At 41.9% G+C, this 26322-nt stretch overlaps 1 protein-coding gene across 2 annotated transcripts in view; it reads right to left on the bottom strand.

Annotated features, from left to right (window-relative positions):
- NCAPH2 (non-SMC condensin II complex subunit H2) overlaps nt 1-26322 on the bottom strand; it is a 382774-nt gene that overhangs the window by 134688 nt on the left and 221764 nt on the right. For both annotated transcript variants that reach the window (XM_053716310.1, XM_053716311.1), the window contains exons 17-18: nt 3090-3167; nt 2857-2912 (exon numbers count right to left, since the gene is read on the bottom strand). In XM_053716310.1, the coding sequence (XP_053572285.1) occupies nt 2857-2912; nt 3090-3167 (134 nt within the window). The remainder of the gene's footprint in view (nt 1-2856; nt 2913-3089; nt 3168-26322) is intronic.

Raw genomic sequence — 26322 nt, 5'->3', positions numbered from 1 at the left:
GAAGTAACAGACGGAGGTGTTCAAGCTTAAATCTAAAGGACATGACGTCCGAGTCCGTCTGAGGTAACACACTTCCCGAATCGGAAAGTTCTCCCTCAGACAGAAGTTCCCTGACCCCCAATTCAGATCCCTGTGAGGTTACATCGGAAATAGCCAACAAAGCATCAGAGGTCGCAGGATTCGGATTGGCTTCTGTCCTGCTGCGTTTGCCCTGTAACACTGGCAACTTAGATAAAACCTCTGTAAGGGTAGATCACATAACTGCAGCCATATCCTGCAGAGTAAATTAAGTAGACGTTGTTGAAGAACCCGGCATCGCTTGGGTGGGCGTTAAAGGTTGTGACGCTTGGGGAGAAAGTAGCGGCATACCCTAATTCTCATCAGACTGAGAATCATCCTTAGACACACTTTCCTTAAACAAAATCTTCTCTTTACATTGTAAGGCCCTTTCAGTACATGAGGGACAAAAAGTAAGAGGGGGTTCCACAATGGCATCTAAACACATAGAACAAGTAGTTTCCTCAAGTTCAGACATGTTAAACAGACTAGCAATAATAGTCGTTCTTTACTTGATATATTGAGCTCTTTAGTCAAAACATATACTCAAAAACTTTGACTAAAAGCGTACTGCGCCTTTAAATAATAAAAGCGCAACAATTTTTCTGTTATTAGTCAAAACAACATCTGCGGCAATAAAAAAATGCCCTTATGTGCCCAAAATAGCTTAACAAGATTGCACCACTTGTTAGGTTATGTTATATATCAAGTTATATCAATTTTACCAGTTTTATTAATTTATATCAATTTAGGCCCCTGTTCCTTGCCACAGCTCTGCTGCGGCGCCTACCTGCCCCCAGAACACACTGAAGCAACGTTCTCAAGGCTCTCTGTACCCTACGAGTACAAAACTGAGCTAGGCCCTACCGGATCCTCAGAACCTCGCTGCCGATCCGGAAAACACACTGCAAGGCTGAGTGAGCGAAAATAGGCCCCACCCACCGTGGGCGTAACTCTTAGCCTTACCGAGACCCGCATGGGTAGATAAAAAAAAAAAAAAAAGAAAAACATGTCGGTCCTCCAACTATACTAAAGCCATGTGCCCCTCTTATACACACTCAAAGCAATAAAGCGCATCTCAGTGAATATTGTCTCCTGCCAAGCCAGTTATAACCGCCAGCAACCGCATCTCCCAGCGTCAGCCCATACAATAAATTTAAAGTGAAACACACTATTAAATAAGTAAAATAAAAGGGAATTCCAGGTACACCGTTTCTCCTACAGTGCATACTGATTACCCCTCCCTAGTTAGGGAATAATGTCAGCCTGTTCTGATGTATCAAGTCTCCCCAGAAACAAAAGACTGAACATACCTCAATACTGCTTGTAGCATGACACCGTTCTCCACACTGAAGATTTTTCTTTACACTACCTTCAGCTGCTCTGTGGGAACCAGCATGGATCTTAAATAACGTTTGCTAAGATCATCAACATCAGGGCAGAAAAATAAAATGTCTCCACTCCTCTTGGGAAGTTATAGACTGACGATTTCTCCCTGAGAAAAATAGTACTCACTGGCACCATTTTTAAAATAAATCTTCTTGATTGAAGAATCCAAACTAACACCTCACTTTACCTCTTCCTATCACTAACACAGGCAAAGAGAATGACTGGGGTGCTCTATGCCACTTCCTGCTAAACAGGAGGCTTTATCCCATAAGGATGAAATCCGTGGACTCGTCATATCTTGTAAAAGAAACATACTTACCGAAAGACACCCATCCACATATAGCAGATAGCCAAACCAGTACTGAAACAGTTACCAGTAAAGGTAATGGAATATGAGAGTATATCGATCTGAAAAGGGAGGTAGGAGATGAATCTCTACGACCAATAACAGAGAACCTATGAAATAGACCCCCGTTAGGAAAATCATTGCATTTAATAGGCGATACTCCCTTCACGTCCCTCTGACATTCGCTGTTGTTCTGAGAGGAATCGGGCTTCAAAATGCTGAGAAGCGCATGTCAACGTAGAAATCTTAGCACAAACTTACTTCACCACCTCCATAGGAGGCAAAGTTTGTAAAACTGAATTGTGGGTGTGGTGAGGGGTGTATTTATAGGCATTTTGAGGTTTGGGAAACTTTGCCCCCCCCCGGTAGGATTGTATATCCCATACGTAACTAGCTCATGGACTCTTGCCAATTACATGAAAGAAAGAGAGAATCACAAGATAGAGCAGAAAGCTCAAATACTCTTCTGGCTGAGGAAATGGCATTACCAGTCCAAGCAACACCTATGCCAGGCAAGTGACAAACTCCTGCAGGACAATTATCTCACTGCCAATGTACTCCTTTACATCCCTCAGTCCCATTCCTGGCTGTGAGGGGTATAAAGGGTCTTACATCAGTCTGAGAACCCCTTTTAATCAACAAGTAGATCAGCATTTCAAGTTTCATCATCTTCCTTGCTGGAGGCAAAAAAATAAAAATCATGGAAAAATGGGAGGGATTAAAGCTGTGTTGTGTTAAGCGTTTTGCCTTCTTCTGTAGGACTGGAATTTAATCTCACAAGTGATGGCTCATGGACTCTCACATCTTAAGAAAGAAAAACCCCAAAGCATGCTCCCCCATTTATAGTCACTTCCCAGAACAAGTACCCCAGAGCAACCCCCTCGCACCCCCCAACAGCCTCAGAAAAAAATAAAATTCCAAGCATATAAGCCTCCCACTATGCCCACATTAACTTAGTCACTTTCCAGCACACACAAAATAAAAATCAAGTGTTTTTCCCCCAATATAGGAGCTCCCTGTGTTCTCCCCTACCCTGGTGCTAGAAACCCTAGTTGGCTACTCACCACATTCCTTCTCACCAGCTCCTCATAGCTTAACTGGCCTGGGAGGTCAGCAGATTCTGGGAACAAACAGAAGATAGTGAGTAGTGACCACAGCTGACCAATGTACAGTTACAATTACTGATGCTACAACTGACATTTACTAACCCTCCTCAGTAAATTGTATAAGACATAGAGGGCATAATGACAGACAATCACATAGGCGCTTAAATGCATGAAAAATAAAAAAAACATACCAAGGTCTCCTATCAGCGGCTCCTCCCTCAGACAGGCTGGGATATTGGCACCCAAATCTTCATGATCCGAGAGGTCATCTAGGTAAAAAACGACAGATCAGATCATGATAGAGGTGTATGCATGCTACATTCCGCAAACTAACTGCATAGCGCTGATACACAGGCCCTACACAAACAAATCTAAAGGTTATAAGTGGTCAAAATATCTTTTAGCCAATCCACTCAGATATGTTGCCCCCATGCAAGTCATTTTTATGTTCCACAATCTGACTGCTAATAATTCCTTCAGAGTTTACAAACTGAACAAGTTTTCATAAACAACTTGACAAGGTAGATACAAGTCATTTAGACAAGTAGTTGCGCAGCCTTTTTACTCATAGGCAAATTATCTTACATAATATAAGTCAGATTACAAGGGGTCTGACATGCTCTCCATCTGTCTAGCCAGAACTTGATATGGCAGCAACTGATACTGTGCTTTTTTTGTGCTTTGTATTGATGTAGAGCGGATTAACTTGCAGAAACTGACTTTAAAAGTGACAGTCTACTCCAGAACTTTTATTGTATAAAAAGATAATCCCTTTATTACCCACATTCCCCAGTTTTGCATAACCAACATGGTTACATTAATATACTTTTTACCTCTGTGATTACCTTGTATCTAAGCCCCCTTATTTCAGTGCTTTTGACTGACTTGCATTTTAGCCAATCAGCGCTGACTCAAATATCTCCACGGGAGTGAGCACAAAGCGCATGACACACATGAACTAGCACTGTCTAACTGAGAAAAACTTTCAATATGCACCGAGATAAGAGAAGGCCTTCAAGTATATTAGTATATGAGCCTCCTAGGTTTAGCTTTCAACTAAGAATACTAAGAGAACAAAGCAAATTTGAGGATACATTTTGAAATGAGAAAAAAAGCCACCTGCTCATTTAATTGCTATTGGGTTTTCTTCTTGTTGATTCTACTGTATTTAGTCCTTTAATGATCACTGCAGTGGGAGAACATCTGCGGTACTTTCAGATTACACACGTGATAAATACCGCGCCTGCTACAGTGAGTTACTTGCTAGAGATTCGTTATTGCTGGATCACATCTCAAATGTTATTATTTTAAGCCAAGAACCAGAAATAATGCAGCATAGGAAACTGAAGATCAGTCACCCTTGAGGCCTGGAACAGTCTGAAACTTCTGCATACATTTTCTTGAAGTTTCATGGTTTGTTTGACACCAGTGAAAAAGCAAGGAAAGTGTTAATCCCATGTAACTGGTTTTGTCTCAGCCATAATAATCTTGTACATTAGTAATTCTGAAACAATAGGAAAGCTGACTTTTCTAACCTACCAGTTATCTAGAACAGGCTATTGGTTATTTACATACATAATGATAAAAAGAAAATATATGCTTACCTGATAAATTTGTTTCTTTTTAGACACGATGAGTCCACGGATCATCATCCTTACTTGTGGGATTACACCTCCTGGTCAGCAGGAGGAAGCAAAGAGCACCACAGCAGAGCTGTTAAGTAGCTCCTCCCTTCCCTCCCACTCCAGTCATTCGACCGAAGTTAGGAAGAGAAAGGAAAAGCCAAGGTGCAGAGGTGTCTGAAGTTTACAAAAAAAATAACAACCTGTCTTAAAAGAACAGGGCGGGCCGTAGACTCATTGTGTCTAAAAAGAAACAAATTTATCAGGTAAGCATAAATTTTCTTTTCAATACCAAAGCTAGAGTACACGGATAATAAGGGAGGGACAAGACAGGGAACCTAAATGGAAGGCACCACTGCTTGAAGAACCTTTCTCCCAAAAGCAGCCTCAGCCGAGGCAAAAGTATCAAATTTGTAAAATTTAGAAAAAGTGTGAAGAGAAGACCAAGTTGCAGCCTTGCAAATCTGTTCTACAGAAGCTTCATTCTTGAATGCCCATGAGGAAGCAACCGCCCTAGTGGAATGAGCCGTAACTCTTTCAGGAGGCTGCTGTCCAGCAGTCTCATATGCAAAGCGAATGATACTCTTCAACCAAAAAGAAAGAGGTAGACGTAGCTTTCTGACCCTTACGTTTTCCAGAGAAAACAGAGAAGACTGAAGTTTTCTTACAAGCAACTAAAGACTTTCGTCAAAGCATGGACTACATCCAAATTATGCACAAGCCTTTCCTTCTGAGGAGAATTAGGACACAAGGAAGGAACAACAATCTCCTGATTAATGTTCCTGTCTGAAACAACCTTAGGAAGGAACCCTAGTTTAGTACGTTAAACTACCTTATCCGAATGGAAAATAAGGTAAGGCGAATTGTAATGCAACGCCGAAAGCTCAGACACTCTTCGAGCTGAAGAAATAGCAACAAGAAATAAAAAACTTAACAAGATAATAACTTAATATCTAAGGAATGCATAGGTTCAAACAGAGCCCCTTGGAGAACTTTAAGAACTAAATTCAGACTCCATGGAGGAGTAACTGGTTGGAACACAGGCCTGATCCTAACCAAGGCCTGACAAAAATATTGAACATCAGGGACATCTGTCAGACGTTTATGCAACAAAATAGATAAGGCAGAGATCTGACCCTTTAGGGAACGTGTCGATAAACCCTTCTCCAAACCTTCTTGAAGAAAAGACAAAATTCTGGGAATCCTAACTACTCCATGAGTAGCCCTTGGATTCACACCAATAAAGATATTTACGCCAAATCTTATGGTAAATTTTTCTAGTTACAGGCTTACGCGCTTGAATCAAGGTCTCTATGACCGAATCAGAAAAACTCCGCTTGGAAAGGATTAAGCTTTAAATCTCCAAGCAGTCAGCTTCAGAGAAACTAGATTTAGGTGAAGGAAGGGGGTCCTTGAATGAGAAGATCCATCCTCAATGGAAGTCTCCAAGGTGGCAGGTATGACATGTCCACCAGAACGGCATACCAAATCCTGCGAGGCCACGTAGGAGCAATGAGGATTACTGATGCCTTCTCCTGTTTGATTCGAGCAATGACCTGAGGAAGAAGAGCAACAGGGAAAATATATATGCTAGGCTGAAGGGCCAAGGAACTGCCAGAGCATCTATCAGCTCCGCCTGGGGATCCCTGGACCTCGACCCGTATCTCAGGAGCTTGGCATTCTGACAAGATGCCATGAGATCTAACTCCGGCCGACCACATTTGAGAATCAGATTGGAGAAAACTTCCGGATGAAGTTCCCACTCTCCCGGATGAAAAGTCTGTCTGCTCAGAAAGTCCGCCTCCCAGTTGTCCACCCCTGGGATGTGGATCGCTGACAGATGGCAAGAATGGGCCTCCGCCCACTGGATTATCTTGGCTACCTCGGTCATCGCTAAGGAACTCCTCGTTCCTCCCTGATGATTGATGTAAGCCACTCATGTTGTCCGACTGAAATCTGATGAACTGGGCCGAAGCCAACTGAAATCCCGGATCGGGGGCATGCCCTTCATGCTGTTTTGGAGTCAGCAGCAGGCTTCTTGGACTGTTTACCCTTGTTCCAAGGCTGGTTGGGATCCAAGTACGCTTAGATTGCGAATAGTTTTCTTCTTGTTTAGAGGAGAAAGAGAAAGAATTTCCCTTGAAATTATGAAAGGAACATAAATTACTATGTCGTCCTTTTTGTTTATTTCTCTTATCCTGAGTAAGGAGATGACCCCGTGATGTCAGAGATAATTTCCTTCAGGCCTGGTCCAAACAAGGTTTTTCCTTTGTAAGGAATAGCTAGAAGCTTAGACTTGGATGACACGTCCGTAGACCAAGGTTTTATGCTTGTAACAATCCGTTTCACAGTCAGCCTCTGAACCGGACTTCCCCGCATCCGTGCTATGAGCGCATTGAAAGTATACTACATGCCGCTCTAGCACCGACAATCAACTAGCCCAGCTGAGTGACGCACTAAACTTTTCAGAAAAACAGCGTTAAGTGAAGAGGCGGGCAAATACAGGAAGTCCCGCCCATTGTGGGCGTACCTAAAGCATAATGTCTCTCCCTCCGGGAGAAAAATACTGTGAAACCACCGGAGCCCTCCATAAAAATAAACTAAGCAACATAACTCCAGCCGCAGTGTCTTGTCACTGCCCAAAAGAAAACTTTCAGCCTGAAAGTCTGAAAACCATCCAAACCTAAACAAGTTTTTCCATTAAACCCCTTATGCTCCATAGTGTTAATGTTAAATATACTAAGACTCCTTAGATCCCAAAAAAGGTAGCACTTACCTTATACACTGCCTGGCAGCAGGGTAGGTCCCAAGCTTGAGAGGTCCTCTCCCTCACATTGGCCTGAAAAAACAAACAAATGCTGAGTCAGTGAGAACCTCAGGCTGAAGGATATAGGGCAGAAGAAATATGGGAGGCGTAGTGAAAATTATGTTCCACAAGTTCCCATTGCTCTAAAGCCACCAAGGCTCTACTACAGAGACTGATATGGACCAAGGCTACACCCTAGAACAAAGTAGCACTCTCTGGAACTACTTTAAAAATAATAAACTCTTGATTGAAGAATCTAAACTAACACCTCACTTTACCTTTTCCTATCACTAACGCAGGCAAAGAGAATGACTGGAGTGGGAGGGAAGGGAGGAGCTTTATATACAGTTCTGCTGTGGTGCTCTTTGCCTCCTCCTGCTGACCAGGTGGTGTAATCCCACAAGTAAGGATTATGATCCGTGGACTCATCGTGTCTTTAAAAATAAATGGTATATAAACTTCTGCATGTGAATGACCTACGTGTATCTCATTGCTATGTGCCACTGATCAACCAGAACACTTTGTTGCTGAATAAATGTTTTTGTGGGGTGTCTCTGAAAAAGGAAAATTCACAAAAAACATAATTTATGTAAGAACTTACCTGATAAATTCATTTCTTTCATATTAGCAAGAGTCCATGAGCTAGTGACGTATGGGATATACATTCCTACCAGGAGGGGCAAAGTTTCCCAAACCTCAAAATGCCTATAAATACACCCCTCACCACACCCACAATTCAGTTTAACGAATAGCCAAGAAGTGGGGTGATAAAAAAGTGCGAAAGCATATAAAATAAGGAATTGGAATAATTGTGCTTTATACAAAAATCATAACCACAACAAAAAAAGGGCGGGCCTCATGGACTCTTGCTAATATGAAAGAAATGAATTTATCAGGTAAGTTCTTACATAAATTATGTTTTCTTTCATGTAATTAGCAAGAGTCCATGAGCTAGTGACGTATGGGATAATGACTACCCAAGATGTGGATCTTTCCACACAAGAGTCACTAGAGAAGGAGGGATAAAATAAAGACAGCCAATTCCTGCTGAAAATAATCCACACCCAAAATAAAGTTTAATGAAAAACATAAGCAGAAGATTCAAACTGAAACCGCTGCCTGAAGTACTTTTCTACCAAAAACTGCTTCAGAAGAAGAAAATACATCAAAATGGTAGAATTTAGTAAAAGTATGCAAAGAGGACCAAGTTGCTGCTTTGCAAATCTGATCAATCGAAGCTTCATTCCTAAACGCCCAGGAAGTAGAAACTGACCTAGTAGAATGAGCTGTGATCCTCTGAGGCGGAGTTTTACCCGACTCAACATAGGCAAGATGAATTAAAAATTTCAACCAAGATGCCAAAGAAATGGCAGAAGCTTTCTGGCCTTTTCTAGAACCGGAAAAGATAACAAATAAACTAGAAGTCTTTCGGAAAGACTTAGTAGCTTCAACATAATATTTCAAAGCTCTAACAACATCCAAAGAATGCAACGATTTCTCCTTAGAATTCTTAGGATTAGGACATAATGAAAGAACCACAATTTCTCTACTAATGTTGTTGGAATTCACAACTTTAGGTAAAAATTCAAAAGAAGTTCGCAACACCGCCTTATCCTGATGAAAAATCAGAAAAGGAGACTCACAAGAAAGAGAAGATAATTCAGAAACTCTTCTGGCAGAAGAGATTGCCAAAAGGAACAAAACTTTCCAAGAAAGTAATTTAATGTCTAATGAATGCATAGGTTCAAACGGAGGAGCTTGAAGAGCCCCCAGAACCAAATTCAAACTCCAAGGAGGAGAAATTGACTTAATGACAGGTTTTATACGAACCAAAGCTTGTACAAAACAATGAATATCAGGAAGAATAGCAATCTTTCTGTGAAAAAGAACAGAAAGAGCAGAGATTTGACCTTTCAAGGAACTTGCGGACAAACCCTTATCTAAACCATCCTGAAGAAACTGTAAAATTCTCGGTATTCTAAAAGAATGCCAAGAAAAATGATGAGAAAGACACCAAGAAATATAGGTCTTCCAGACTCTATAATATATCTCTCTAGATACAGATTTACGCGCCTGTAACATAGTATTAATCACAGAGTCAGAGAAACCTCTTTGACCAAGAATCAAGCGTTCAATCTCCATACCTTTAAATTTAAGGATTTCAGATCCTGATGGAAAAAAGGACCTTGCGACAGAAGGTCTGGTCTTAACGGAAGAGTCCACGGTTGGCAAGAGGCCATCCGGACAAGATCCGCATACCAAAACCTGTGAGGCCATGCCGGAGCTACCAGCAGAACAAATGAGCATTCCTTCAGAATCTTGGAGATTACTCTTGGAAGAAGAACTAGAGGCGGAAAGATATAGGCAGGATGATACTTCCAAGGAAGTGATAATGCATCCACTGCCTCCGCCTGAGGATCCCGGGATCTGGACAGATACCTGGGAAGTTTCTTGTTTAGATGAGACGCCATCAGATCTATTTCTGGAAGTTCCCACATTTGAACAATCTGAAGAAATACCTCTGGGTGAAGAGACCATTCGCCCGGATGCAACGTTTGGTGACTGAGATAATCCGCTTCCCAATTGTCTATACCTGGGATATGAACCGCAGAGATTAGACAGGAGCTGGATTCCGCCCAAACCAGAATTCGAGATACTTCTTTCATAGCCAGAGGACTGTGAGTCCCTCCTTGATGATTGATGTATGCCACAGTTGTGACATTGTCTGTCTGAAAACAAATGAACGATTCTCTCTTCAGAAGAGGCCAAAACTGAAGAGCTCTGAAAATTGCACGGAGTTCCAAAATATTGATCGTAATCTCACCTCCTGAGATTCCCAAACTCCTTGTGCTATCAGAGATCCCCACACTGCTCCCCAACCTGTGAGACTTGCATCTGTTGAAATTACAGTCCAGGTCGGAAGCACAAAAGAAGCCCCCTGAATTAAACGATGGTGATCTGTCCACCACGTTAGAGAGTGTCGTACAATCGGTTTTAAAGATATTAATTGAGATATCTTTGTGTAATCCTTGCACCATTGATTCAGCATACAGAGCTGAAGAGGTCGCATGTGAAAACGAGCAAAGGGGATCGCGTCCGATGCAGCAGTCATAAGACCTAGAATTTCCATGCATAAAGCTACCGAAGGGAATGATTGTGACTGAAGATTTCGACAAGCTGAAATCAATTTTAGACGTCTCTTGTCTGTTAAAGACAGAGTCATGGACACTGAATCTATCTGGAAACCCAGAAAGGTTACCCTTGTCTGAGGAATCAATGAACTTTTTGGTGAATTGATCCTCCAACCATGATCTTGAAGAAACAACACAAGTCGATTCGTATGAGATTCTGCTAAATGTAAAGACTGAGCAAGTACCAAGATATCGTCCAAATAAGGAAATACCACAATACCCTGTTCTCTGATTACAGACAGAAGGGCACCGAGAACCTTTGTAAAAATTCTTGGAGCTGTAGCTAGGCCAAACGGCAGAGCCACAAACTGGTAATGCTTGTCCAGAAAAGAGAATCTCAGGAACTGATAATGATCTGGATGAATCGGAATATGCAGATATGCATCCTGTAAATCTATTGTGGACATATAATGCCCTTGCTGAACAAAAGGCAAGATAGTCCTTACAGTTACCATTTTGAACGTTGGTATCCTTACATAACGATTCAATATTTTTAGATCCAGAACTGGTCTGAAGGAATTCTCCTTCTTTGGTACAATGAAGAGATTTGAATAAAACCCCATCCCCTGTTCCGAAACTGGAACTGGCATAATTACTCCAGCCAAATCTAGATCTGAAACACAATTCAGAAATGCTTGAGCTTTCACTGGATTTACTGGGACACGGGAAAGAAAAAAATCTCTTTGCAGGAGGTCTCATCTTGAAACCAATTCTGTACCCTTCTGAAACAATGTTCTGAATCCAAAGATTGTGAACAGAATTGATCCAAATTTCTTTGAAAAAAACGTAACCTGCCCCCTTCCAGCTGAGCTGGAATGAGGGCCGCACCTTCATGTGGACTTAGAAGCAGGCTTTGCCTTTCTAGAAGGCTTGGATTTATTCCAGACTGGAGATGGTTTCCAAACTGAAACTGCTCCTGAGGATGAAGGATCAGGCTTTTGTTCTTTGTTGAAACGAAAGGAACGAAAACGATTATTAGCCCTGTTTTTACCCTTAGATTTTTTATCCTGTGGTAAAAAAGTTCCTTTCCCACCAGTAACAGTTGAGATAATAGAATCCAACTGAGAACCAAATAATTTGTTACCCTGGAAAGAAATGGAAAGTAGAGTTGATTTAGAAGCCATATCAGCATTCCAAGTCTTAAGCCATAAAGCTCTTCTAGCTAAAATAGCTAGAGACATAAACCTGACATCAACTCTGATAATATCAAAAATGGCATCACAGATAAAATTATTAGCATGCTGAAGAATAATAATAATATTATGAGAATCATGATCCGTTACTTGTTGCGCTAAAGTTTCCAACCAAAAAGTTGAAGCTGCAGCAACATCAGCCAATGATATAGCAGGTCTAAGAAGATTACCTGAACACAGATAAGCTTTTCTTAGAAAGGATTCAATTTTCCTATCTAAAGGATCCTTAAACGAAGTACCATCTGACGTAGGAATAGTAGTACGTTTAGCAAGGGAAGAAATAGCCCCATCAACTCTAGGGATTTTGTCCCAAAATTCTAATCTGTCAGACGGCACAGGATATAATTGCTTAAAACGTTTAGAAGGAGTAAATGAATTACCCAATTTATCCCATTCTTTAGAAATTACTTCAGAAATAGCATTAGGAACAGGAAAAACTTCTGGAATAACCACAGGAGATTTAAATACCTTATCTAAACGTTTAGAATTAGTATCAAGAGGACCAGAATCCTCTATTTCTAAAGCAATTAGTACTTCTTTAAGTAAAGAACGAATAAATTCCATTTTAAATAAATATGAAGATTTATCAGCATCAATCTCTGAGACAGAATCCTCTGAACCAGAAGAGTCATCAGAATCAGAATGATGATGTTAATTTAAAAATTCATCTGTAGGGAGAGAAGTTTTAAAAGATTTTTTATGTTTTCTAGAAGGAGAAATAACAGACATAGCCTTCTTGATGGATTCAGAAACAAAATCTCTTATTTTATCAGGAACATTCTGCACCTTAGATGTTGAAGGAACTGCAACAGGCAATGGTACATTACTAAAGGAAATATTATCTGCATTAACAAGTTTGTCATGACAATTAACACAAACAACAGCCGGAGGAATAGCTACCAAAAGTTTACAGCAGATACACTTAGCTTTGGTAGTTCCAGCACTAGACAGCGATTTTCCTGAAGTATCTTCTGACTCAGATGCAACGTGAGACATCTTGCAATATGTAAGAGAAAAAACAACATATAAAGCAAAATTGATCAAATTCCTTAAATGACAGTTTCAGGAATGGGAAAAAATGTCATAGAACAAGCTTCTAGCAACCAGAAGCAATGAAAAATGAGACTTAAATAATGTGGAGACAAAAGCGACGCCCACATTATTTGGCGCCTAAATGCTTTTGGCGCCAAAAATGACGCCACATCCGGAACGCCGACATTTTTGGCGCAAAAGAACGTCAAAAAATGACGCAACTTCCGGCGACACGTATGACGCCGGAAACAGAAAAGATTTTTTGCGCCAAGAATGACGCAATAAAATGAAGCATTTTCAGCCCCCGCGAGCCTAACAGCCCACAGGGAAAAAAGAGTCAAATTGTTAAGGTAAGAAAAAATGTTTGATTCAAATGCATTATCCCAAATATGAAACTGACTGTCTGAAAATAAGGAATGTTGAACATTCTGAGTCAAGGCAAATAAATGTTTCAATACATATATTTAGAACTTTATAAACAAAGTGCCCAACCATAGCTTAGAGTGTCACAGAAAATAAGATTTACTTACCCCAGGACACTCATCTACATGTTTGTAGAAAGCCAAACCAGTACTGAAACGAGAATCAGCAGAGGTAATGGTATATATATAAGAGTATATCGTCGATCTGAAAAGGGAGGTAAGAGATGAATCTCTACGACCGATAACAGAGAACCTATGAAATAGACCCCGTAGAAGGAGATCACTGCATTCAAATAGGCAATACTCTCCTCACATCCCTCTGACATTCACTGCACGCTGAGAGGAAAACCGGGCTCCAACTTGCTGCGGAGCGCATATCAACGTAGAATCTAGCACAAACTTACTTCACCATCTCCATAGGAGGCAAAGTTTGTAAAACTGAATTGTGGGTGTGGTGAGGGGTGTATTTATAGGCATTTTGAGGTTTGGGAAACTTTGCCCCTCCTGGTAGGAATGTATATCCCATACGTCACTAGCTCATGGACTCTTGCTAATTACATGAAAGAAACAAAATGTATGCTTACCTGATAAATTTCTTTCTTTTGCGATGTACCGAGTCCACAGATTCATCCTTACTTGTGGGATATTGTCCTTCCTAACAGGAAGTAGCAAAGAGCACCACAGCAGAGCTGTCTATATAGCTCCCCCCTTAACTCCCCCCCCCCAGTCATTCGACCAAAGGCCAAGGAAGAAAAGGAGAAACTATAAGGTGCAGAGGTGACTGAAGTTTACATAAAAAATACTATCTGTCTTGAATAGACAGGGCGGGCCGTGGACTCGGTACATCGCAAAAGAAAGAAATTGATCAGGTAAGCATAAATTTTGTTTTCTTTTGCATGATGTACCGAGTCCACGGATTCATCCTTACTTGTGGGATACCAATACCAAAGCTTTAGGACACGGATGAAGGGAGGGACAAGACAGAAACCTAAACGGAAGGCACCACTGCTTGTAAAACCTTTCTCCCAAAAATAGCCTCCGAAGAAGCAAAAGTATCAAATTTGTAAAATTTTTAAAAGGTATGGAGCGAAGACCAAGTTGCAGCCTTACAAATTTGTTCAACAGAAGCATTTTTAAAAGCCCATGTGGAAGCTACCGCTCTAGTAGAATGAACTGTAATCCTTTCAGAAGGCTGCTGTCCAGCAGAATCATAAGCCAAACGGATGATGCTTTTCAGCCAAAAGGAAAGAGAAGTCGCTGTAGCCTTATGACCCCTACACTTTCAAGAATAGACAACAAACAAAGAAGATGTTTGACGAAAATGTTTTGGTTGCCTGTAAATAGAATTTCAAAGCACGAACCACATCCAAGTTGTGCAACAGACGTTCCTTCTTACAAGAAGGATTAGGACACAGAGAAGGAACAACAATTTCTTAATTGATATTCCTGTCAGTAACAACCTTAGGTAGGAACCCAGGCCTGGTACGCAAAACCACCTTATCAGCATGGAACACAAGATAAGGTGAGTCACATTGTAACTTTTCAAGATAAAAGCTTAATATCCATGAATGCATGGGCTCAAACGGAACCCCCTGAAGAACTCTCAGAACTAAATTTAAACTCCATGGCGGAGCAACAGATTTAAACAGAGGCTTAATTCTAGCTAAAGCCTGACAAAAAGCCTGAACGTCTGGGACATCTGCCAGACGCTTGTGCAACAGAACAGACAGAGCAGATATCTGTCCTTTAAGGGAACTAGCTGACAATCCATTCTCCAATCCCTCTTGGAGAAAAGACAAAATCCTAGGAATCCTGATTTTACTCCAGGAGTAGCCTTTGGATTCGCACCAAAAAAGATATTTACGCCATATCTTATGATAGATTTTCCTGGTAACAGGCTTTCGAGCCTGAATCAAGGTATCTATGACCGACTCAGAGAAACCCCGCTTTGATAAAATCAAGCGTTCAATCTCCACGCAGTCAGTTGCAGAGAAATTAGATTTGGATGCTGGAATGGACCTTGAATGAGAAGGTCCCGTCTCAATGGCAGAGTCCATGGTGGCAGAGATGACATGTCCACCAGGCCTGCATACCAAGTCCTGTGTGGCCACGCAGGAGCTATCAAGATCACTGAAGCGCTCTCCTGTTTGATTCTGGCAATCAAACGAGGAAGGAGAGGAAATAATGGAAACACATAAGGCAGGTTGAACGACCAGGGTACTGCTAGAGCATCTATCAGTACTGCCTGAGGATCCCTTGACCTGGATCCGTAACGAGGAAGTTTGGCGTTCTGACGAGACGCCATCAGATCCAATTCTGGTGTGCCCCATAGCCGAACCAGGTGAGCAAACACCTCCGGATGGAGTTCCCACTCCCCCGGATGAAAAGTCTGACGACGTAGAAAATCCGCCTCCCAGTTCTCTACTCCTGGGATATAGATTGCTGACAGATGGCAAGAGTGATCCTCTGCCCATCGAATTTTCTTGAGACTTCTGTCATCGCCAAAGAACTCTTTGTTCCGCCTGGTTGATTGATATAAGCCACAGTCATGTTGTCCGACTGAAACCTGATGAATCTGGCCGAAGCCAGCTGAGGCCATGCCTGGAAAGCATTGAATATCGCTCTTAATTCCAGAATATTTATCGGTAGGAGGGCCTCCTCCCGAGTCCACAAACCCTGAGCTTTCAGGGAATTCCAGACTGCACCCCAGCCCAGAAGGCTGGCGTCTGTCGTTACTATAACCCAATCTGGCCTGCGGAAACACATTTCCTGGGACAGATGATCCTGTGACAACCACCAAAGAAGAGAGTCTCTGGTCTCTTGATCCAGATTTATCTGAGGAGAAAAATCCGCATAATCCCCATTCCACTGATTGAGCATGCATAGTTAAAGTGGTCTGAGATGCAAGCGAGCAAACGGAACTATGTCCATTGCCGCTACCATTAGCCCGATTACCTCCATACACTGAGCCACTGACGGCCGAGGAATGGAATGAAGAGCACGGCAGGTGGACAAAATCTTTGACTTCCTGACCTCCGTCAGAAATATTTCCATTTCCACCGAGTCTATCAGAGTCCCTAGAAAGGAAACCCTTGTGAGGGGAGAAAGAGATCTCTTTTTTATGTTCACCTTCCACCCGTGAGAACTTAGAAAAGCCAACACTAAGTCTGTGTGGGACTTGGCTAGTTGGAAAGTCGACGCTTGAATTAGAATGTCATCTAGATAAGGGGCCACTGCTATGCCCCGTGGCCTTAGAACCGCCAGAAGGGACCCTAGCACCTTTGTGAAGATTCGTGGCGCCGTGGCCAACCCGAAGGGAAGAGCCACAAACTGATAATGCTTGTTACTCCCATGGTAAAAAGGTCTTCTACACAGCGTAAGAACGCCTCTATTTTAGTCGGGTTTACAGACAATTGAGAAAGATGGAACCTCCCCCTTGGAGGGGAATCCTTGAAATCTAGAAGGTATCCCTGGGTTACAATTTCTACTGCCCAGGAATCCTGAACGTCTCTTGCCCAGGCCTGAGCAAAGAGAGAGAATCTGCCCCCTACTAGATCCGGTCCTGGATCGGGGGCTACCCCTTCATGCTGACTTAGTGGCAGCAGCAGGCTTTTTGGCCTGTTTACCCTTGTTCCAAGCCTGATTAGGTCTCCAGGTTGGCTTGGGTTGAGCAAAGTTCCCCTCTTGCTTTGCAGCAGGGGAAGAGGAATTGGGACCAATCTTGAAGTTTCGAAAGGAACGAAAATTATTTTGTTTGGTCCTTGACTTATTTGACTTATCCTAAGGGAGTGTATGACCCTTCCTTCCAGTAATGTCTGAAATGATCTCTTTCAGTGCAGGCCCAAATAGGGTCTTACCTTTGAAAGGGATGGACAAAAGCTTAGATTTAGATGACACATCCAAAATATCATCTAGTGGGGTCTCCATCTGAAGAGCCTCTTCTAGAGCCTCAAACCAAAAAGCAGCTTCAGTGGTTACCGGAACAATGCACGCTATAGGTTGAAGAAGAAAACCCTGATCAACAAAAATTTTCTTTAGGAGACCCTCTAACTTTTTCTCCATAGGATCAATGAAAGCACAACTGTCCTCAATAGGTATAGTTGTACGCTTAGCCAGAGTAGAAATAGCTCCCTCCACCTTAGGGACCGTCTGCCATGAGTCCTTTATGGTGTCAGATATGGGAAATGTTTTCTTAAAAACAGGGGGGGGAGCGAACGGAATACCTGGTTTATCCCACTCCTTAGTAACAATGTCCGAAATCCTCTTAGTGACCGGAAAAACAGTGTAAACAGGAACCTCTAAATATTTGTCCATTTTACACAATTTCTCTGGAACAACAATAGGGTCACAATCATCCAGAGTAGCTAACACCTCACTGAGCAATAAACGGAGGTGCTCTAGCTTAAATTTAAATGTTGTCATATCTGAATCTGTCTGAGGGAACATCTTTCCTGAATCAGAAATCTCTCCCTCAGACAGGAAATCCCTCATCCCTACCTCAGAACATTGTGAGGGAATATCGGATACGGCTACTAAAGCGTCACAAGGCTCAGCATTTGTTCTTAACCCAGAGCTACTGCGCTTTCCTTGCAACCCTGGCAGTTTAGATAAAACCTCTGTGAGGGTAGTATTCATAACTGAAGCCATATCTTGCAAGGTGAAAGAATTAGACGCACTAGAAGTACTTGGCGTTGCTTGTGCGGGCGAAACTGGTTGTGACACTTGGGGAGAACTAGATGGCGAAACCTGATTTCCTTCTGTCTGAGAATCATTTAAAGCCAAATTTCAAAGTCAAAATATGCTGTTTGCAATTTATAGTCATATCAGTACAATTGGGACACATTCTTAGAGGGGGTTCCACAATGGCTTCTAAACAAATTGAACAATGAGTTTCCTCAGTGTCATGTTTAACAGGCTAGTAATGAAGTAAGCAAGCTTGGAAAACACTAATGAAAAAAACAGAATTTATGCTTACCTGATAAATTACTTTCTCTTACGGTGTATCCAGTCCACGGATTCATCCTTACTTGTGGGATATTCTCATTCCCTACAGGAAGTGGCAAAGAGAGCACACAGCAGAGCTGTCCATATAGCTCCCCCTGAGTGCTCCGCCCCCCAGTCATTCGACCGACGGTTAGGAGAAAAAGGAGAAACCATAGGGTGCAGTGGTGACTGTAGTTTTACAAAAATAAATTTGAACCTGACTTAATTGCCAGGGCGGGCCGTGGACTGGATACACCGTAAGAGAAAGTAATTTATCAGGTAAGCATAAATTCTGTTTTCTCTTACATGGTGTATCCAGTCCACGGATTCATACTTACTTGTGGGATACCAATACCAAAGCTTTAGGACACGGATGAAGGGGGGAGAACAAGTCAGGTAACCTAAACGGAAGGCACCACTGCTTGCAAAACCTTTCTCCCAAAAATAGCCTCTGAAGAAGCAAAAGTATCGAATTTGTAAAATTTGGCAAAAGTATGCAGTGAAGACCAAGTCGCTGCCTTACAAATCTGTTCAACAGAAGCCTCATTCTTGAAAGCCCATGTGGAAGCCACAGCTCTGGTGGAAAGAGCGGTAATTCGTTCAGGAGGCTGCTGTCCAGCAGTCTCATATGCCAATCGGATGATGCTTTTCAGCCAGAAGGAAAGAGAGGTAGTAGTCACTTTTTGACCTTTCCTCTTACCAGAATAGACAACAAACAAGGATGATGTTTGTCTGAAATCTTTAGTTGCTTTTAAATAGAATTTTAAAGCACGAACCACATCAAGATTGTGTAACAGTCGTTCCTTCTTAGAAACTGGATTAGGGCACAGAGAAGGAACAATGATTTCCTGGTTAATATTCTTATTAGAAACCACTTTTGGAAGGAAACCAGGTTTGGTACGCAAAACAACCTTATCTGCATGGAACACCAGATAGGGTGAATTACACTGCAAAGCAGACAATTCTGAAACTCTTCGAGCAGAAGAAATAGCTACCAAAAACAAAACTTTCAAAGATAATAGCTTAATATCTATGGAATGTAAAGGTTCAAACGGAACCCCTTGAACAACTGAAAGAACTAAATTTAGACTCCATGGAGGAGCCACAGGTTTATAGACAGGCTTGATTCTAACTAGAGCCTGTGCAAACGCCTGAACGTCTTGTACTGCTGCCAGACGCTTGTGTAACAGGATAGACAGAGCAGATATCTGTCCCTTTAAGGAACTAGCTGACAATCCTTTCTCCAATCCTTCTTGGAGAAAAGACAATATCCTTGGAATCCTAATCTTACTCCACGAGTAACCCTTGGATTCACACCAACAAAGATATTTCCGCCATATCTTATGGTAAATTTTCCTGGTGACAGGCTTTCTGGCCTGGATCAGAGTATCTATAACTGATTCAGAGAACCCACGCTTAGCTAGAATTAAGCGTTCAATCTCCAAGCAGTCAGTTGCAGAGAAACTAGATTTGGATGCTTGAATGGACCCTGTATTAGCAGATCCTGCCTCGATGGCAGCTTCCATGGTGGAACCGATGACATGTCCACTAGGTCTGCATAACAAGTCCTGCGTGGCCACGCAGGCGCTATCAGAATTACCGAAGCCTTCTCCTGTTTGATTCTGGCTACTAGCCAAGGGAGAAGAGGAAACTGTGGAAAGACATAAGCTAGACTGAAGGACCAAGGCGCTACTAGAGCATCTATCAATGCCGCCTTGGGGTCCCTGGACCTGGATCCGTAAAGGGGAAGTTTGGTGTTCTGACGGGACGCCATCAGATCCAATTCTGGAATGCCCCATAGCTGGGTCAGCTGAGCAAAAACCTCCGGGTGGAGTTCCCACTCCCCAGGGTGAAAAGTCTGACGACTCAGAAAATCCGCCTCCCAGTTGTCTACTCCTGGGATGTGAATTACAGATAGGTGGCAGGAGTGATCCTCCGCCCATTTGATGATCTTGGTTACTTCCTTCATCGCTAGGGAACTCTTTGTTCCTCCCTGATGATTGATGTACGCTACAGTCGTGATGTTGTCCGACTGAAATCTGATGAATTTGGCCTTCGCTAGTTGAGGCCATGCCTGGAGCGTATTGAATATCGCTCTCAGTTCCAAAATGTTTATCGGGAGAAGAGATTCTTCCCGAGACCATAGGCCCTGAGCTTTCAGGGAGTCCCAGACCGCACCCCAGCCTAACAGACTGGCATCGGTCGTGACAATGATCCACTCCGGTCTGCGGAAGCACATTCCCTGAGACAGGTGATCCTGAGACAACCACCAGAGAAGAGAGTCTCTGGTTTTCTGGTCCATTTGTCATTGAGGAGACAAATCTGCATAATCCCCATTCCACTGTTTGAGCATGCACAGTTGCAGTGGTCTGAGATGAATTCGGGCAAAAGGGACAACGTCCATTGCCGCAACCATTAATCCGATTACCTCCATGCACTGAGCCACAGAAGGCTGAGGAATGGAATGAAGAACTCGGCAAGTAGTTAAAAGCTTTGACTTCCTGACCTCTGTCAGAAATATTTTCATTTCTACCGAGTCTATTAGTGTTCCCAGGAAGGGAACCCTTGTGAGTGGGGATAGAGAACTTTTTTCTACGTTCACCTTCCACCCGTGAGACCTTAGAAAGGCCAGAACAATGTCCGTATGAGCCTTGGCTCTGTGAAAAGACGACGCCTGTATTAAGATGTCGTCTAGGTAGGGTGCTACTGCAATGCCCAGCGGTCTTAGTACCGCTAGAAGGGACCCTAGCACCTTTGTGAAAATTCTGGGAGCTATGGCCAACCCGAAAGGAAGGGCCACGAACAGGTAATGCGTGTCCAGAAAGGCGAACCTTAGGAACTGATGATGATCTTTGTGGATAGGAATATGTAGGTACGCATCCTTTAGATCCACGGTAGTCATATATTGACCTTCCTGGATCATCGGTAAGATTGTCCGAATGGTTTCCATTTTGAATGATGGAACTCTGAGGAATTTGTTTAGAATTTTTAGATCCAGGATTGGCCTGAAAGTTCCTTCCTTTTTGGGAACTACAAACAGGTTTGAGTAAAAGCCCAGTCCTTGTTCTGCAATTGGAACTGGGTGTATCACCCCCATCTTTAGAAGATCTTCTACACAGCGTAAGAACGCCTGTTTCTTTGTCTGGTCTGAAGACAAACGAGAAATGTGGAACCTTCCCCTTGGAGGAGAGTCCTTGAATTCTAGAAGATACCCCCGAGCAAAAATTTCTAATGCCCAGGGATCTGGAACATCTCTTGCACAAGCCTGAGCAAAGAGAGAAAGTCTGCCCCCTACCAGATCCGGTCCCGGATCGGGGGCTACCCCTTCATGCTGTCTTAGTAGCAGCTGCAGGCTTCTTGGCCTGTTTACCCTTGTTCCAGCCCTGCAAAGGTTTCCAGGTTGCCTTGGGCTGTGAAGAGTTACCCTCTTGCTTTGCGGTCGCAGAGGTTGAAGCAGGACCGCTCCTGAAGTTGCGAAAGGAACGAAAATTTGCCTTGTTTTTAGCCTTAAAAGGCCTATCTTGCGGGAGGGCATGGCTCTTTCCCCCAGTGATATCCGAAATAATATTTTTCAATTCGGGCCCGAAAAGGGCCTTTCCCTTGAAAGGAATATTCAGTAACTTTGTCTTAGACGACACATCGGCCGACCATGATTTAAGCCAAAGCGCACTGCGCGCCATAATGGCAAACCCAGAATTTTTCGCCGCTAACTTAGCTAGTTGAAAAGCGGCATCTGTGATAAAAGAATTAGCCAGCTTTAACGCCTTAATTCTATCCATAATTTCGTCATATGAGGTCTCCGTCTGGAGCGACTCCTCCAGCGCCTCAAACCAGAAAGCCGCTGCAGTAGTTACAGGAATAATGCAGGCAATAGGTTGGAGAAGGAAACCTTGTAAACCTAATTTTTTATCCATAGGATCTTTGAACGCACAACTGTCTTCAATTGGTATGGTTGTGCGCTTAGCTAGGGTTGAAACTGCCCCCTCTACCTTAGGGACTGTCTGCCATGCGCCCCGCCTGGGATCAGTAATGGGGAACATTTTCTTAAAGATAGGGGGGGGAACAAAGGGTACACCTGGTCTCTCCCACTCCCTATCCACAATATCCGCCACCCTCTTCGGGATCGGAAACGCATCAGTGTACAGGGACTTCTAGATATTTGTCCATTTTACACAATTTCTCAGGGACCACCATGGGGTCACAATCATCCAGCGTAGCTAATACCTCCTTAAGCAGCACGCGGAGGTGTTCCAGCTTAAATTTAAACGCTAAGGAATCTGATTCCACCCGCTGAGAAACCTTTCCAGTGTCAGAAATTTCTCCCTCGGACAGCACATCCCTCACCGACACTTCAGAGTGTTGTGAGGGTACAATAGATAAATCCTCCAAAGCTTCTGATTGCTCATCCTCTGTTCTCAAAACTGAGCTATCACGCTTTTTAGGAAAAAACATAATTTATGCTTACCTGATAAATTTATTTCTCTTGTAGTGTATCCAGTCCACGGATCATCCATTACTTGTGGGATATTCTCCTTCCCAACAGGAAGTTGCAAGAGGATCACCCACAGCAGAGCTGCTATATAGCTCCTCCCCTCACTGCCATATCCAGTCATTCGACCGAAACAAGCCGAGAAAAGGAGAAACCATAGAGTGTAGTGGTGACTGTAGTTTAATTAAAATTTAGACCTGCCTGAAAAGGACAGGGCGGGCCGTGGACTGATACACTACAAGAGAAATAACATAATTTATGTAAGAACTTACCTGATAAATTCATTTCTTTCATATTAGCAAGAGTCCATGAGCTAGTGACGTATGGGATATACATTCCTACCAGGAGGGGTAAAGTTTCCCAAACCTTAAAATGCCTATAAATACACCCCTCACCACACCCACAATTCAGTTTAACGAATAGCCAAGAAGTGGGGTGATAAAAAAGGAGCGAAAGCATAAAAAAAATAAGGAATTGGAATAATTGTGCTTTATACAAAAAAACCATAACCACCACAAAAAAGGGTGGGCCTCATGGACTCTTGCTAATATGAAAGAAATGAATTTATCAGGTAAGTTCTTACATAAATTATGTTTTCTTTCATGTAATTAGCAAGAGTCCATGAGCTAGTGACGTATGGGATAATAAATACCCAAGATGTGGAGCTTCCACGCAAGAGTCACTAGAGAGGGAGGGATAAAATAAAGACAGCCAATTCCGCTGAAAAATTAATCCACTACCCAAATCAAAAAAGTTTCAATTTTTATAATGAAAAAAACTGAAAATATAAGCAGAAGAATCAAACTGAAACAGCTGCCTGAAGTACCATTCTACCAAAACTGTTTCTAAAGAAGAAAAAACAGAAAAATGGTAGAACATAGTAAAAGTATGCAAAGACGACCAAGTCATTGCTTTGCAAATCTGATCAACAGAAGCTTCATTCTTAAAAAGCCCAGGAAGTAGAAACTTACCTAGTAGAATGAGCCATAATCCTCCGAGGCGGGAATCCACCCGACTCCAAATAAGCATGATGAAACAAAAGTTTAAGCAAGATGCCAAATAAATGGCAGAAGCCTTTTGACCTTCCTAACACCAGATAAGATAACAAATAGACTAGAAGACTATCTCAAATCTGAATAGCTTCAACATAAGATTTCAAAACTCTTACCATATCCAAAGAATGTAAGAATCTTTCCAAAGAAGTCTTAGTAAAAAACAATAATTCCTCCCTAATGTTGATAGAAATCACAACTTTAGGTAAAAATTGAAATGAGGATAGCAAAAACCATCTTATCCTGATGAAAAAACTTTAGAAAAAGGAGACTCACAAGAAAGAACAGATATTTAAAAATTGTTCTAGCTGAAGAGATGTCTAAAAAGAACAATACTTTCCATGAAAGTAAATAATGACTAAAGAAAACATATGCTCAAATAGAAGAGCCTGTAAAGCCTTTAGAACCAAATTAAAACTCCAAGGAGGAGAAATTGGCTTAATGACAGGTTTGATATGAACCAAAGCCTGAACAAAATAATGAATAACGGGAAGGAACACTGCCTTACCCTGATGAAAAATCAGAAAAGGAGATCCACAAGAAAGAGCAGAAAACTCAGAAACTCTTCTAGCAGAAGAGATAACCAAAAGGAACAATACTTTCCAAGAAAGTAATTTTAATGTCCAGAGAACGCAAAGGTTCAAACGGAGGAGCCTGTAAAGCCCTCAGTACCAAATTGAGACTCCAAGGAGAAGATATTGATTTAATGACAGGCTTGATACAAACCAAAGCCTGTACAAAACAATGAATATCACAATGAATAGCAATCTTTCTGTGAAAAAGAACAGAAAGAGTAGAGATTTGTCCTTTCAAATAACTTGCAGACAAAACCAACCTGAAAAATTGTAAAATTCTAGGAATTCTAAAAGAATGCCAAAAGAATTTATGAGAAGAACACCAAGAAATGAAAGTCTTCCAACTCGATAATAAATCTTTCTAGAGACAGATTTACAAACCTGTAACATAGTATTAATCACTGAGTCAGAGAAACCTCTATGACTAAGAATCAAACGTTCAATCCTCATATCTTCAAATTAAATGATTTGAGATCCTGATGGAAAAAACATAATTTATGTAAGAACTTACCTGATAAATTCATTGCTTTCATATTAGCAAGAGTCCATGAGCTAGTGACGTATGGGATATACATTCCTACCAGGAGGGGCAAAGTTTCCCAAACCTCAAAATGCCTATAAATACACCCCTCACCACACCCACAAATCAGTTTAACGAATAGCCAAGAAGTGGGGTGATAAGAAAAAAGTGCGAAGCATAAATATAAGGAATTGGAATAATTGTGCTTTATACAAAAAAATAATAACCACCACAAAAAAGGGGTGGGCCTCATGGACTCTTGCTAATATGAAAGAAATTAATTTATCAGGTAAGTTCTTACATAAATTATGTTTTCTTTCATGTAATTAGCAAGAGTCCATGAGCTAGTGACGTATGGGATAATGACTACCCAAGATGTGGATCTTCCACGCAAGAGTTACTAGAGAGGGAGGGATAAAATAAAGACAGCCAATTCCGCTGAAAAAAATCCACACCCAAAAATAAAGTTTAAATCTTATAAAGATAAAAACTGAAAATATAAGCAGAAGATTCAAACTGAAACAGCTGCCTGAAGTACTTTTCTACCAAAAACAGCTTCAGAAGAAGAAAACACATCAAAATGGTAGAATTTAGTAAAAGTATGCAAAGAAGACCAAGTTGCTGCTTTGCAAATCTGATCAACCGAAGCTTCATTCCTAAACGCCCAGGAAGTAGAAACTGACCTAGTAGAATGAGCTGTAATCCTTTGAGGCGGAGTTTTACCCGACTCGACATAAGCATGATGAATTAAAGATTTCAACCAAGATGCCAAAGAAATGGCAGAGGCCTTCTGACCTTTCCTAGAACCGGAAAAGATAACAAATAGACTAGAAGTCTTTCTGAAATTCTTAGTAGCTTCAACATAATATTTCAAAGCTCTAACTACATCCAAAGAATGCAATGATTTCTCCTTAGAATTCTTAGGATTAGGACATAATGAAGGAACCACAATTTCTCTACTAATGTTGTTAGAATTCACAACCTTAGGTAAAAATTTAAAAGAAGTTCGCAACACCGCCTTATCCTGGTGAAAAATCAGAAAAGGAGACTCACAAGAAAACAGAATTTATGTTTACCTGATAAATTTCTTTCTCCAACGGTGTGTCCGGTCCACGGCGTCATCCTTACTTGTGGGATATTCTCTTCCCCAACAGGAAATGGCAAAGAGCCCAGCAAAGCTGGTCACATGATCCCTCCTAGGCTCCGCCTACCCCAGTCATTCGACCGACGTTAAGGAGGAATATTTGCATAGGAGAAACCATATGGTACCGTGGTGACTGTAGTTAAAGAAAATAAATTATCAGACCTGATTAAAAAACCAGGGCGGGCCGTGGACCGGACACACCGTTGGAGAAAGAAATTTATCAGGTAAACATAAATTCTGTTTTCTCCAACATAGGTGTGTCCGGTCCACGGCGTCATCCTTACTTGTGGGAACCAATACCAAAGCTTTAGGACACGGATGAAGGGAGGGAGCAAATCAGGTCACCTAAATGGAAGGCACCACGGCTTGCAAAACCTTTCTCCCAAAAATAGCCT

The sequence above is a fragment of the Bombina bombina genome, chromosome 6 (assembly GCF_027579735.1).
Source record: "Bombina bombina isolate aBomBom1 chromosome 6, aBomBom1.pri, whole genome shotgun sequence".
NCBI classification, from domain to species: domain Eukaryota; kingdom Metazoa; phylum Chordata; class Amphibia; order Anura; family Bombinatoridae; genus Bombina; species Bombina bombina.
This window is presented reverse-complemented; position numbering and strand designations above follow the sequence as displayed.